This window comes from Pteronotus mesoamericanus, unplaced genomic scaffold (assembly GCF_021234165.1).
Source record: "Pteronotus mesoamericanus isolate MK-2021 breed Mesoamerican mustached bat unplaced genomic scaffold, CSHL_Meso_final contig_74, whole genome shotgun sequence".
NCBI classification, from domain to species: domain Eukaryota; kingdom Metazoa; phylum Chordata; class Mammalia; order Chiroptera; family Mormoopidae; genus Pteronotus; species Pteronotus mesoamericanus.
Genome location: NW_026555247.1, coordinates 7,104,142 through 7,119,743, shown reverse-complemented (window position 1 = coordinate 7,119,743; position 15,602 = coordinate 7,104,142). Strand labels below are relative to the sequence as shown.

General features: G+C 41.5%; 1 protein-coding gene across 2 annotated transcripts in view; it reads right to left on the bottom strand.

Annotated features, from left to right (window-relative positions):
• Positions 1 to 15,602, bottom strand: part of LAMA3 (laminin subunit alpha 3) — a 254,462-nt gene that overhangs the window by 70,732 nt on the left and 168,128 nt on the right. Inside the window, exons 37-39 of one of the 2 annotated variants that reach the window (XM_054583453.1) lie at positions 14,326 to 14,409; positions 8,623 to 8,853; positions 4,491 to 4,604 (exon numbers count right to left, since the gene is read on the bottom strand). In XM_054583453.1, the coding sequence (XP_054439428.1) occupies positions 4,491 to 4,604; positions 8,623 to 8,853; positions 14,326 to 14,409 (429 nt within the window). Of the gene's footprint in view, positions 1 to 4,490; positions 4,605 to 7,224; positions 7,414 to 8,622; positions 8,854 to 14,325; positions 14,410 to 15,602 lie in introns of those variants that run through there. The other variant, XM_054583454.1, reaches the window with a different exon arrangement.

Here is a 15,602-nt window from a genome sequence, read left to right as displayed (position 1 = left end):
TTCAACGTCTCAAAAAAGCAAGGCATTAATTTTATCTAAGCTTGTGTTTATGTGGATTTAATTATTTTCATGGACAAGTCAATGCTTAAGGAAAGTTGTTCTTCAGTAAAGCATTGGAATGATACAACTTTGCAACTACTCAGAATACTGAGACACAGCAGAGTGGATCATGCCAAATTTATTTAGTGTGTGGAATTTTTAGCTCAGTGTAATCTTTCTTGGCTTTATTCTAGTACTAAATATTTTAATGCATGAAAATAGCCTGGCAAACCCTTCTTACCAGGGGCATTTGATAATTCAGAGATACCTTGTGTTTAATTATACAGCCTGAAATAAGGTACAATTTTAAAAATTTGCTTATACATGTTACGTCTGTATGCAGAGGTAGTGCTTGAGCAGGATGTGAGTTTTACAGTAACATCTGAAGTCAAGCTGGGAAAACAGCCCTTGTGCGTGTCCTAAGTGGGAGTGGCGCGGCTCCGGATAGCCAAGACTGTCCCTCAGTCATCAGTGCCCTCAGTTTGTTCAGCTTAAACAGGGCTGTCTTCCACACACCTTTGAGTAACTAAGAACTGCGCAATCCACTGAGATGTCAAAAGACCTTTTCCTATTTTTTCCAGATATAAAATTGTGCTGTAAGCACAAAGGATTAGTGATTATATCAGAAAATAGGTGGATCTTTAAAGTAGGGTACTGCCTCCATGTAAACACTTATTCATCACCAGAAAGCTCACCCCTATCCTGAATCTTTCCTTCCTTCCCCAACTGTCACTGTTCAGCAGAGGTGTCCCACGGGCATGGACACTGGGGACAGATCCACAGGGGAGCCTCTGGGGGGTGCCAGGTGAGGTGCTGAAGGCTTCCTCCACCTTTTCTTTGGCTGGTGGCCTGACTCGCCCAGAAAGCGTCCATCTTTTGAACTAATTCGTTTCCTTCCACATCAGTTTCCTTTCTTTCATAACTCCAAATGACAATTGTAAAGAAGACATGCCTGAATAAGTATATTTTAGTTCTATGACTATTTAGTTCTGAACTGAACACACTAGAGAAGCAAGAACACAGAGAAACGAGGAGTGCAGCGAGGTCATCTGTGCTCTACTGAAAACGCTCTGAATGCTGGGAGAGGGCCAGGGAAAGGGCCAGGGAAAGGGACCCGAACCTGTGCTGCTTGATAAAGCCCCATGAGCGCGGCTGAAACAACCTCTCATCCTCAGCTGAGAGCATCTACCCTAGAATTTGTCATTATCAGTCCTGCAAATCTGAGGCAGCTGCTATCAGATATCCTGGGTTTCCTTGTGAATGAATGTATGCGTGGGTGAATGAACAAATCTACACCCACTTCCTTAACATGTGCTGCCCTCGCTCAATTTGACACCAAACATCTACTGTGCATTTATTCTATGCTCAGCTAGGCTGGGTACAGGGATGCAAACATGGGTCAGTACCTGGCTTGGGTAGCCAGAACCCTGTGAATAGACACATTCAATGCAACGTGAAAGGTGTGATGACAAAGGTGTGCCAGCCGTGCCACAAGCGCAAGAGGAGCCTTAGGAAAGGGCCTCTGGAGGGGATGATGCCTCCTGCATGGAGAATGGAAGGAGAGGCATTAGCTGAGTGGGGAAGTGCAGGAAAGGCATTCCAGGTACAAGCATCCTTAATCTTGCAGGAGGGTAGCAGCATGCGTAGGCAACGTGAGGCAACTGGCGCTCCAGAGAGTGAAGTGCAAGGGGGCAGGATGCACCTGGAGAGGCGGCATCAGCCATGAGTTTCACATAAATCATTCTGTGCGAAAGAGAGAAGATGGGCACAAGTAGCAGGGAATAAAAATAAGAAAAATAGAAGAGGAGACGAGAGAGGGGAAGGGATATGGGAACAGACAGAAAGATGAGGGGGGAGATAGTGACTGAGATAGTAGAAGGCAAGGGGAATGGGAGACAGAAAGAAATGGGGGGAGAAGAGAAAGCAGGCAAGGAGAAGAGGGAGAGTCAGGGCCCCCCATTGGAGAGGGGGCATCACCATCCTCGCAGGTCCCTTTGGCCAATGGCACCAAAAGATCTTGTCACCTCCTACTTCTGCCTCTCCACTGGACACAGTGTTTTTTGGCAAGGAGTTAGTCTACTTTCTTTTCAAACTTCAAAGTTAATTCTTGAAAAGACATGGAGTTTTGCAAATGTGTGAAGGTCCCAGATTTTAGAAACTGATTTTGGACCTTGAGAGGTAAAGGCCAATGTGCAGAGGAATCAGCCCATTTAATAGTGAAAGGTACTTGGTTTCCCCAAGTACCTGTTCTGTGAGAATGGGGGCGGCCCCAATGCAATGGCCACATTTGAGAGCAGCATCTGCACACAGTGCCTGCCGCTGAGCAGTTAAGTGAGTGCAGACACACGCTCTGTACAGACTGTGTGTGTACACATGTGTGAGCACATTTGTGGATGCGCATGTGTGTACGTGCATGTGTGCACACAGTCTCCAGTAGACAGCAGGCCTCGTCAGAGGGGGGATTAAGTTGGATGGTTTTAACTTCAGCGCTTAGCTCAGTCCCTCCTACAAGAGCAAATGCTCAGTAAGGGTTTCCTGAATGAATAGTTTCTGGAGGTTACATGGGCATTAGGGACAAGTAAAGACAGAGCTACAAAGAAATGAAATGGGAAAGAAAATCTCGTTTGGTTATTTCATATGAACTATAACTTTCACTAGTGATCCTTTCACTAGGTGAATGGACTACAGAGAAAACTCCCTTTGTTCTTCGGCAGCTTTTAGAAAGCAGATTCAACATCTAGCGATGGTTCAGTGACAAAATAAATATTTATATCTCATTAAAGCATCTACCTGTGTTACACACACACACATTATCAAACATAAAGCACTATAAAGGAATATATATGAGCTGAAAGCATTATTTTTTAACGTCTTTAATTTTTTTGAACTCATAAGGTTAAAACCCTATGAAATATTCTATCTAGCTCTTTACAGTTTCCTGTCTTGGCCTGTCCCATCTTGCAGAGGAAGCAGTTCCCTGGGACATGTTGACTTGGCTTAAGACAGTCTAGGAACCCAAATTATTGAAACACTCTAGTTGCATTACACAATGTGAAGGAAATCCACGCCAGAAGAAAGTACTTCAAACAGCACAACCTAAATGGGGGGCTCTGAGTCTGGTGAGTACCCACACTCTCTTTTCCTTGGAACTGCCCATGCCCCTTCTAACTGGGGAGGCCCTGATTCTTGGCAGGGGAATTCTCATGAAAAAGAAGTCAGCAAAATAAAAAAAAAAGTTCTGCTTTAGGATACAAAGGAAAAATTTCCTGAGAATCTAATTTTCTATGAGAGAATTTTCTAAAATATTGCAAAAGAAGATTGTTTTCCAGTGGATAAGCCATAGACAGCAGGGACTCCGCTCACCTGTCCTCCCACGTAAACCCACTTTGTCTCGTCAGCTGTTGAGGGTACATGCTTGCCTGAGCACGCACACTAAGCCTTTCTTAAGATTTCCTCCTCCCCTGGTTGCTTTCTTGAGCTACTGATCATCCGACAGCCACAAAACCCATTTCCAATAACCTTCTGCCATCTCAACAAAGCATAGTAATGAATCTTATTTATTGTATCCTGGCAAGAGTTAAGGCCCAGAATCCACCCATTAATATCACTGAATGAAGCAGAGACTTAAAAGTGAAGGTGTAAATTAATTGTTCAGATAGGTGTTCTCCTCTGATGACACCCATTCAACTGGTTCCTATTTCATTTTGCTGATGTAGAAGAATGGAGGGAAAAGTGAAGTGTAAAATAATTCATCCTGATAACACTGAGCGCCTGCATTTGTTGGGTTTGCCAAAAAGTTTTTTTAGTTTTTTCTGTAAAATGGCTCTAGCAGCATTCAGTTGTCTTTAACTTTATTTGAAAACAATGTTGTTAGATTGCATTGTGCCAGCTGTCATATCGATGTGCATTTAAAAAACTTATTAAAATTGGTGAATTTTTGTGTAGCTATTTTATTATTGAAGATGGAAGAAAACATGCATTTTGACATATGTTTTATTACTTCAAGAAAAGTAAAAACACAATTGAAATGCAAAAAAAAAAAAGTTTAGTGCAGTGCATGGAGAAGGTTCTATGACTAATTGTGTCAAAAGTGGTTTGCAAAGTTTTGTGCTGGAGATTTCTTGCAGGATGATGTTCCATGGTTAGGTAGACCAGTTGAAGTTGATAGCGATCGAATCGAGATATTAATTGAAAACAATCAATGTTCTACCACTCAGGAGATAGCCAACGTACTCAAAATATCCAACTCAATAAAGTTATTATGAAAATGAAAAATGTGTCTTTTATTTTATGGAAAACACTAAATGAACTTTTTGGTCAACCCAGTACATAGCAAACTCTAGTTAGCGTTTGGTAAGAGGTGTGACATTTGATGTTCTAGGGCCTGGCAGGGCAGGAAACAAGAAGACAGAGATTGCCTGCAGGTAGCATTATGGTATCAGTTTACTCACGATACATATTCCAGAGTCATCCTGGCATCGATTTGAATGTCCATTGCAATTGCAGGGAACACACCGTCCAGTGTATGGGCCTTTGTTATCCCGATAGTATCCAGGGCTACAACCCTATTTTTCAAACAAAGTGTTTAATCAAAACAAAGAAAAAAAATTATTATCTAAAGCATGTGACAATTCTGATTGCCAAGCATTCGCTTTTTAAATCTTCTTTCCTTCAGCCTGTGTGTGAATTTCTACTTTCAAACACTATTCAGGTCCACTTGATGTTTTCTTCTTTTATCAGGCTCTGCTTTGTGTGTGTGCGCGCGCGTGCGTGCGCGTGCGCGCCTGAGTGGGAGACGTGTGGTGGGGCAACCAGCGGGAGGGGAAGCTTGGAGGGTGGGCGTGGACATGGCTTCCTCTCCATCTCACACCGTTGAACTGCCTCGAGGGCCAGTGGACGGGGGCAGTGGTGAAAGAACAAAGGGGATCAGGACCTTGGTCCTTGGTGGAGAGGACTTCCAAGCATATCCCCTCAAGTTCAAGTTCTCTTTGGTAGCCATTCCTTCCCCAAATATGGATTTGGGCTGGCAGGTGAGGCAGTGTGGGAGGAGGGGGGCAAAAGGAGTCTTCGTTGGGATCTACACAATCATGGCATGCGTGTGGAGTCCTTTCACCACCACTCAGCATTCCTAGGGGTACAAGAGGGAAGCCAGGGGAGAGAAATGTGCCTGCCTTCTCCTACAGAACTTGGCGGGGATGTTTGCTTCTGACTGAGCACACAAAGACCCAGCGCTAGGAAATCCCCCTGTGGTCTTCTCTTGTTCAATATTGCTTTGATTACTCCTATCTCCAGAATATTGTCTCTTTCCAGTGTAACACAAGTTATTATTTTTTATATGGATGAAAAGAATTATACTTTTTTGATGAACTGATATACTTCTAAAAAAGATTCGAGTTAAGAATGCCCCCCCTCCCCCGTGCCACGGAACAAAAGCAACTGTTCTTACACTAGCCACTAAAAATTATTTACATTTCTGTCTTTAAACAGAATTACAGGCATTTTCATTATTTTGGCAGTGTGAGTCAGTGCGCTGCTTAAAATCAAATGTCCCTAGTTTCTTTCATTGATCTCTCATTTGCCCTATCTTTAAAGCATCGGGGGGAAAATTAATATTTCAAGATAAAAGATCTTTTCTCTAATCCTCTTTAAATAGCACGAATGTCCGTAAGACTCTGGAACTACAGCCCAGGGAAACCTTGAAGTGATCTGCTCATCCTGACTCATCTAGTCCTAAAGGTCTCTCGCAGTCATGTTGGGGAGAGGAAGAGACCAGCGGCCTGGGGCTGGGGAGGACGCCAAGGGCATACGGCGGAGTGGAATCTTCCAATGGCCATCAGGAGCTTCTTTCAAAATTACCAGCGACTACGAATTGGGCACAATAACAAGACTATAATTCCCAATATACTTTTCTTTCCACTATTAGAAACAATGTTTAGGCAAAAGAACCCATTGCAAAAAATGAAATTACTTTACGTGTTATATGAATAGGCTTGTCTAGAAGAGAATCAAAGTATGAAAGGAATGTCCTTTAGCTGAAAGCATGACTGAGAGATACGTTTTAACGAAATTCAGCTAATGATGGCATGATCATCTGCAAACACATAATCTCTGCTAATAAGGGGCAAGTACCCAATAATTATCACATGTATCACATTACATACTTATACAATAACCATATTTGGTAAAGAACAAATTATCTCAATAAATAAGTATATTGGACTCGTTTGTGACAACATATGCAAGTAAGTAAAAGCAAGTAAGTAAAAGCCTTAATTAAACATGCTTTGGGGGAAGGATCGTCTATCCTGATTAAAGTAAATCATCCATCCTAAGTTGCTTTTGATTTGAATCAGAGGTACTCTGCAGGTGTTACGTGTCATGTGACTCTCAGATAAAACATTTGTCAGTTACTGAAATATAATCATTTTCCCACCTCTCTAAAGCATACAAACTCCAAATTTTACATGAAATTGAGTTCAAGTATTCAGATTGTATTAAAGACTTACTTTAAATGACACTGAATGTATTCTAATATATTATTTCAGTAAAGGGGTTTCACAGCTAATCATTTTTTCAGGATAACTTTTCCAATACATTTCTATAGTACAAACGATAAAATTATGTCTGTCAGGTTTCCACGGCTATTCTAGCAGCCAGGATCTATTTCTCTGTGAGTATACATGTGAAATCCAGGAAGTTTAAAGAGAGAACAGAATGTCTAAGTGTTTAATGCCTGGTAAATTGAAGCACATCTGGTAGGTATTTTACAAACTTGATCGCATCAGTTTTCAAAACACAGACTTCACGGATTTTAATGTTTTACTTTCTGGGTAATTTTTCTTCCAAGCAGAATTTGCAAACCTACAGACATTGGAATCTTTTGCCTTGAGGCTTGGGTTACTCTCAAAAGGGCACACAGTTTCATAGCATATTAACATCCCACAAGAATTCAAACTCTTAGCTGTCTCTGGTATTTCCAGGTGGGCTGATGTTTATAGGGTTTGTGGTTAACAACTCAGGAGAGCAATCTGTTAGGCACTGCAATAAACACTGCCAGTCAGCGGGAGGGGGAGACCATCGGCCCCTCCCCCAGCCCACCCATTACTCACCCATCACCCTAACTTAAAATGTCACAAAGCTGAGAACACCTCCCCATCCCAACCCAAAATTTGAAAGCGACATTACCTGGCTGGGTTTAAACTCCACATAGCTTGCTTGCTGGTTACCTTGACCGGGAGGCTGAAGAAAGGCTACCCTTTGCTGCTGTGAATTGTATCCCAGACACTGCCCCAGGGCTGCCCCAAAGATCCAGAGCCATCCCGCACTCCGGGGTGACCACCTTACTGCCGGGGGCATCCTGGTCCCTGGGCGTCCTGCCGGCTGCACACAAACCTCTGCCTCTTCCTCTTATACCAGCCCTTCCTGCTCAGCGCCCAGGCCCGCCTGACTCAGGTGAGGCAGGCTGTCTGCGGCAGGAGGCCCCACCTGTAAACTTCACCCATGAGTCAGCCTGTGAGAGAGCACACATAACAGTTCCACAGGGAAGCGCACCGCTCTGTAATCCCTGCGAGGTGGGGCGGGCGTCCCCTTCTACCCACCTCGCCCCCGCAGACAGCGGGGATGGCCGATTAGAGAAGCTGTAAATCACAGGCTGAGTCATGGGCGAACAACAGGCCCTGGGCAGGAAGGTGATAATCCAGAGGTCCCACTCTTTCCCTTGGGCTATATGTTTTATTTAATCGGGCTAGAAAAGAGATAGAAGGAAGGCAGACTATTGTAGGCACCTGTGAGCTAAATGTTACAAGACAGGTGTCCCCAGAAAAACCGCTGCAGGTAAAATATTTGTAGATCCAAAACAACAACAACAACAAAACCAAAAAAAAAAAAAAAAGAAAGAAAGAAAGAAAGAAACACCCAAAAAACTTTCATGTGCAAATTACCTTGGAGCTTCCTGCTATTAAGGGGTCAGGAGAGAGAATGAAGGATGTCTATGGAATGTGCAGCATGACAATTATTTCCTAATTATTACACTAACCATTGTGATTTTACCCTCTTTAGGAAGAGAACAGATTTACAGCCTGAGATAAGAAGTTGTTTCATTTTATGACACATTTTAATCACTTGGGGACAAGTCAGTTTGACTGGGTCTGCAGTGAGGACCTGTTGTGAGCTAGAAAACTGGACTTTGATTTCCCCTCAAAGAATTAGGATATACCACGGACTGCACCTCTACTGGAGGGTAGGGGGAGGGAGGCCCTGGATTAGAGAAAGGAATGAAAACCCTGCATCAGCTACTGGGGAAGCAGTAGCTCTAATACTGGGGTGCCAACTGGCAGGCTCCTTCCGGCTTCTGGGAAAGTCCTGATTTTTACAGCCCTCAGGATCTATTGGCCTCCTGTGGCTTTCCTATGGATTTCGAGGCATTTCTTTTCATATTTAATACCTGAAGGCGGCCCAGGTAAGATAGAAGCTATAGCCCAGCAGAAACTTGTGCAATGGGTACAGTGTCCCAGACCATCCGCGACGCTGGACCGCCGCCAGGAGTCCCCTGGGGGAATTTTATGGAACAGGAGTATTTCCTACCTGACATGAGTCACCAGTGTAGTCAGGGGGGCAGGTGCACATCTCTACATGGTGCGCTCTGCGTCCACTCCCTGTGTCGGAGGCCTCCTCCAGCCCCACCCCACTCAGGGTGAGCCGCTGCGTCTCCGTGAAGTAGAGGCCCCGCAGGCGCACATCCTCCAGTCTAGACAGCAACGTCATCAGCTCTTCCCGAGCCACGGGGGCACCGCTGCCGGCGTGTCTGAAGTTTCCCTACACGTGAAAACAGAGAGGCAAGGTCTCCCTTGGGCAAGCTTACTTCCAGGCAGACACCCAGGACGAGTCCTGGAAAAAATATTTAAAACACATAACAGAAAATAAAATAAAATAATAAAATAAAATAAAATAAAAAATGTTAAGTATAAGCTAGTGGATTTACATTCAGAAGTCCAGATATCCTGGGTTATTCCCAAGAAGAGGGAGTGCCACATGAAAGAGGAGGAAAATGAAGGCAGGAAATAAGAAACAGTACAATGAAATAAAATCTTTCAGTGTTGCGTTTATTTTAAAATGCACTTTTGTTTGTGCAAGCACAAAATGAGTGAGAAAGAAATAGGACAGAAAGGCATATGGAAACTAAAGGAGTTATGCAGCTGAGATCACTAAATGTACATAATTGTGACAGAAAGTACAATTTTTTAAAATATTTTATTTACTTATTCTTAGAGAGAGAGGAAGAAAGGAAAAAAGAGAGGGAAAGAAACATCAATGTGTGGTTGCCTCTTGTGTGTCCCCTACCGAGGACCTGGCCTGCAACCCAGGCATGTGCCCTGACTGGGAATTGAACCAGCGACCCTTTGGTTCACAGGCTGGTGCTCAATCCACTGAGCCAGACAAGCCAGAGCAGAAAAGATATATTTATACTTTTTTTATTGAGCACACACATTCATTATTTTATTTTTATTATGGTAAAAATATAACAAAATTGATCACCTTAACCATTTTTAATTGTATACTACAAAACTGTTAACTATGTGTACATTGTTTTAAAAGAGATCCCTAGAACTTTATCATCTTGCAAGACTGTTGTAACTCTACACCTATTAAGAAATAACTCCCATTACCTCCCTCCCCCACCCCCGCCACCCCAGACCTTGGCAACCACCACTGTACTTTCTGTTTCTATGAGTTTGAGTGCTTTAAATACCTCTTATAAGTGAAATCATGCAGCATTTTGTTTTAGCGACTGGCTTATTTCACTTAGTATAATGTCCTAAAGTTTCATTCATGTTCTAGCCTGTGACAGGATTTTCTTCCTTTCTAAGGTGCAATAATATTCCAATGTATATGCCACATTTTCTTTATCCATCCATCTGTCAATGACATTTTAATTTTTGCCTCTTGGCTAATAGGAATAAGTTTTGTAATAAACATGAGTATGAAAATGTCTCTTTGGAATCCTGTTTTCAATTCCTTTGGATATACATTCAGACATGAGACTGCTGGATCATACAGTAATTCTATTTTTCTAATTTTTTGCAGAACCTCAAAATTGTTTTCTGCAGAAGTTTCAGTGTTACAGGTCCACTGGCAGTGTACATTTCTCTACATCCTTGCTAGCCCTTATTATTTTATGCTTTATTAATTAAAAATTGTTTATAGTAGCCATACTCATGAGTGTGAGGCAGTGTCTTGTCATTTTGATTTGCATTTCTCCAATGATTTAGTGATGTGAGTCATCTTTTCACATAAAAACATGCATTTTTAACCTTTAGATTCTGTTGCCTACTTTGAGGAGTTTCCACATCTCTTTAATGGGCATAGCAATAATACCTAACCTCTTAGGACTATCATAGGGATTAAAGTCAGTTAAGAATATAATGCATATAAAGTATTCAGCACAGCATAGAATTGGCACTTATTGTTAATTATTAACAAATAAATATAACACTTACATAATTTTAATTTATATTTTAATACCTTGAGGTATATTTTATATACAATAACATCCCCTCATTTTAAGCCTGCAACTTTTGGTTAACTTACAGAAGCCTGCACTCATTACCACAATGTAATTTTAGAACACTTTCATGCCCCCAAAGGAATCCTGTGGCTATTTGTAGTTACCAGCCATTCCTACCTCCAGCCTGAGGCAACTACTAAGCTCCATTCTGCCTCTACGGACTTGCCCATGCTGGACAATTTATATACCAACTTCATTTCAGTCGTATACAAAAACTTGGCTTCCATTTGCTCCATTTCTTCCCCTGCTCCTTTGTGCTATTGCATTACAACTTACATTTTTATGCACAGAATGCTCTCCAACACAGATTTATAATTATTGCTTCATACAGTTGCCCTTTAAATGAGATGGGAGAAAAAAGTACAAGCAAAAGATAGATTTATACTGCCTTTTATATTTATCTATGTGGTTACCTTTACTAGAGCTCTGTTTCTTATGTGGATTTAAGTTATTGTCCAGTGTCCTTTCATTTCAATCTAAAGGATTCCCCTTAGTATTCCTGGTAAAGAGGGTTGGCTCTTTAATGAATTCTATCAGTTTTGTTTACAATAGAAAGCCTTTATTTCTTCTTTATTTTTAAAGGACATTTTGCTGAATATATAGTTCTTTGTTGACAGAGTGTTTCTTTCTGCACTTTGAAAATTTCATTCCACTGTCTTCTGACTTCTGTGGTTTCTGGTAAACAATCAGCTGTTAATTTTATTGAGGATCCTTGGATATGATACAACACTTCTTTCATGCTGCTTTCAAGATTCTCTGTCTTTGTCTTTCAGCATCTTTACTATGATGTTTCTTTACTATGATGTTTCTGTATATGGATTTCTTGCATTTATCATACTTCGAGTTTGTTGAGGTTGGATGTGTAGATTAATGATATTCAACAAATTTAGGAATATTTTCTCTGATTTCTCTCCTCTCCTTCTGGCATTCCCATTATGCACAGGTGAGTACATTTGTTCTGAATATCTCTGAGAGTCTGTTTGTTTTACCTCATCCTTTTTCCTTTCTGTTACTCAGATGGATGATCTCAATTGACCTTCTTCAAGTTTTCTTCAAGAGATTCTCTCTTTATCTGATCAAACCTGTTACTGAGTCCTTTCTTAGTCAGCTCTGGCTTTCATAACAAAATACCACAGTCTAGGTGGCTTAATCAACAGAAATTTATTTTCTTAGAGTTCTGAAGGCTAGAAATCCCACATTAAGGCATCAGCCGATTGGGTTTCTTGTGAGAGCTCTCTTCCTGGCTTGGAGATGGTCACCTTCTGGCTGTTCGCTTACATGGCAGAGAGACAAAACGAGATTCTTGATGTCTCCTCTTATGAGAACATACTATAGGGAATGTATAATCCTATTGGATCAGGGCTCCACCTTTATTACCTCATTTAACCTTAACTACTTCCTTCCTCCAAATACAGCCAAACTTGGGCATAAGGCTTCAACATTTGAATTTGGTGGGGGGTGGGGGCGCAAGGCACAATTCAGTCCACTGCAGCTCTTATCATGAAGTCTTCATTTCAGTTATTGTACTTTTCAACTCCAGAATTTCTATTTTTTAAATTTATATTCTATATTTGGTGAGACATGGTTCTCACATTTTCCTTAGTCCTTTAGATATGGTGTCCTTTAGGTTTTTGGTTTTCCTGAGGGATAGTGTTGCTTCCCTCCCCTTCCAGTATATAAACCACATTTTCTTACTTCTTTGCAGATTTCATAACTTTTTGTTGAAAACTGTACATTTAAAATAATATAATGTGGCAGCTCTGGAAATTATACCCCACCTTTGCAGGATTTGTTGCTCTTGCTGTTTGCGTGTTTAATGATTTTTCTAAACTAATTCCATAAAGTCTGTAATCTTTGTCCTTCGTGGCTATTAAAGTTCGCTTAGTAATCAGCTAATGATTGAACAGAAATTTTTACAAATGCCTGGAAATAAGAAGTCTCCTAAACTTTGCAAAAGGACTCTGTGTGCATTTTGGGGAACCCCTCCAACAGTCAGCCAGGCAGCTGACAACTCTGCCTTAGGCTTCACTTCTGCTTGCACATAGCCTTAAGGTCAGCCAGAGGCGAGGGCTTAGGTCTTCTCAGGTCTTTCCGGAGAATGCATACAGCCCCGAGTACGTGAATCCTTCTATATTTCCAGGGCTGTGTTGGATCTTTTCAAAGCCCTATGAATATCATATCCCCCAGTTTTTATTTCAAGCTTAGTGATTAACCTATTGTTTACTCCAACTATATGTGAAGGGAAACAATTGCCTCTAAATGTTTCCAACACTCCCAGGAAGGTTTTTCACTTAGAGGGAGCTCTAAATCCGGCCAGATAAAGACAGCCTTGGAAGTGGATGGTCCAGAAACCCTCCAGACAGGTCAAATCATGACAATTCTCTGGGAATGAGGCTTTGTAGAGCTCTAATCCCAGGCTACTGGCTTTTACCTTGATGATGGGCTACTGATTTTCAAGGTTATTGTGAAGCTGAGGGTGGGGAAACGGAAAGAGAGCGGGCTGACTACCAGCCACAAAGCTCGTTGTTCTTTCCAAGATTCATCCTTTGTTCTTGAATAAATGCTTTCCAGATTGTTGCAAACCTTTGGTTAATTTCCAGAGTTCTGAAATAATTGATTCTGACCATTTAGGCCAGTTTTCTCATTGCTTTTATAGAGGACAGAATTTTAGAAGGTTCTTACTCCACGATTTTTGCTGGCATTACCTCTCTCATATAAATAAAGTAACACAATAAGTGACCTTTCGTGTCTTGCTTATTTCACTCAATGTCATGTTTTTGAGTTTCATCATGTTGTGGTAGGTATCAATACTTTGTTTCATTTATTGCCAAATAGTTTTCCATTGTATGATGGATCTGCACAAAAATGTTAAAATATGTCTGCAAGCCCTGACTGGTGTGGCTTAGTGGGTTGGGCGTTGTCCTGCACATTGAAAGGTTGCTGGTTTGATTCCAGCAGGGCACATGCCTGGGTTTCAGGCCAGGTCCCCAGTAGGGGGTGTGCAAGAGGCAACTGATCCCTGTTTCTCTAGTACAAAATTGATGTTTCTCTATTTCTCTTTTTCTCTCCCTCCCTCTCTTTAAAAATAAATAAAATCTTTAAAAAAAATATGTCTGCAAGTTCAAGATACTTGAAAAAGTGTCCCCTCGGAGCCAACAAGTTCAAGGTACTTGAAGTATTGAAAATATTTAGAAATACACATGGAACACTATTTTAAAGGAATAGTTGTAACTGAGTAGGTGTAATATAATATTTTATGATTCAATGAGCTTTCTTTTTTTATCCATATTACTCATTTCTTTCATGTTAGATGTATTTGCAGCTTTTGCACCCATTCATGCCGAGTAGTTGTTGGACACTCACCAGGTCCTAGGTACTGACCTAGGGAGGGAGGACTGAGGACGAGAGGGAGTGACAATCGTAGCATTTAAAAATTCACAGGGTTTGTAAGACAAGGATAATTAACTATAAAACAAGAGAGACAGTCCTCAGTGCCATAAAAATAGTACACACAAAGCCCTGTGACTATGAAATGCTGCACATTTTATATAATTTATGTTTTAAATTTATATATAGAAATATTTATATTAATATGATTAATATAATTACTATTTTGAATTCATAAAATAAGTTAAAAAGCACAATTGTTCAAAAGAAGGAAGTTGTAGAACAAAAAGGCTCATCAGGGACCGTTTTTGTACGTCCTTCCTTCATGTATGTACCTCCACCACCTGCACTCGGCCGTGGTGCAGCTTGTCTGGCCGGGGATTATTTGGCTCCTCATAGACGACAGACATGCGCTGACCCTGTTTAAAGAAAAACATGAATCTTGAATGATGTGGCTGGGATATTTTGAAGTTTACAGTTGAGCTAAGAACAAATTTGTATGGCACTGCTTTACTTAAAGTGCCCGATTCTAAAAAATTGTTGGGAATAAACTGACTGGCAAGAGGATTAGTGACATGGAACTAGAGTAATACTGCCTAATACAGTGCATTTCACTGTGTATTCATCCAGAAACCCTCCAGACAGGTCAAATCATGACAATTCTATAAATTGTCATAAATTCTATAAATTCTATAGTAGGAAACCCCCAAATTCTCCTGACTGCAAGTGGATGGAAAATTTTTTTTTAAAATAATGCCTTGTAGTCAATACATTAGGTGCTGTCTCCATTAGCGCCTACTGGAGCCCACAGTGGTAGCAGGAAAGTGCTTTGGTGGGTGGGACGGTCAGAAAGATCAGCAGGGCCCTGCCGCTGTGCAGGCTGCAGAGCCAGGGAGCTGCGGCGCCTGCCCGTGCGGGGGGCACTGGGCCCACAGCCTCGGCCTCAGGGACTCAGCCTCACTCACTCAGCCTCTGCACCCCACTCCCTGTCACAGAGGTTCCTGAGTGACTCCTAACAGGGCACAATGGGAAAGTCAGCAGCACCCCTACTGCACACACACGCACGCACGCACGCACGCACGCACGCACGCCCCAGTGTTGTGGTGCCAAACCCAAAAGGAATTCATTAGAGCCGGTGTTGCAGAAAGAACATCATCTACTATCACAGATCATTTAAAACCTTAACCTAAGAAACACGATCCAATAGGCTCTCAATTATAGCAGTTTGGAACAAAGCAGGAGAGTAATGTTTCATGAGCCTAAAAATTTTTTCTATGTTTGAAGGTGAAATTAAGGAGCACTTTTGATCATCACCTCTCCATGAATTCTAACAGTCTGCATAATAAGCTCTTTGGCAGTAAAACATAGGTATACCCATGGCCTGAACTTGAAATACACTGCAAAAAAAGTGAAGCTGAAATACAGCACTGCCATGACAGTATTTTTATTGTGGGGCTAGTTTTCCTTTGACTGTAACTCTGAAACTGTTGGTGCTTCATTTCCAAGGTGTTTTGTAAAGATTCCTTTGAGTTTTTAAACTAACAATTCAGTAAATTTGGTTGTCAGTAAATACAAATCATACCAAGGCAGCGTCTGAACACAAAAAAACCTA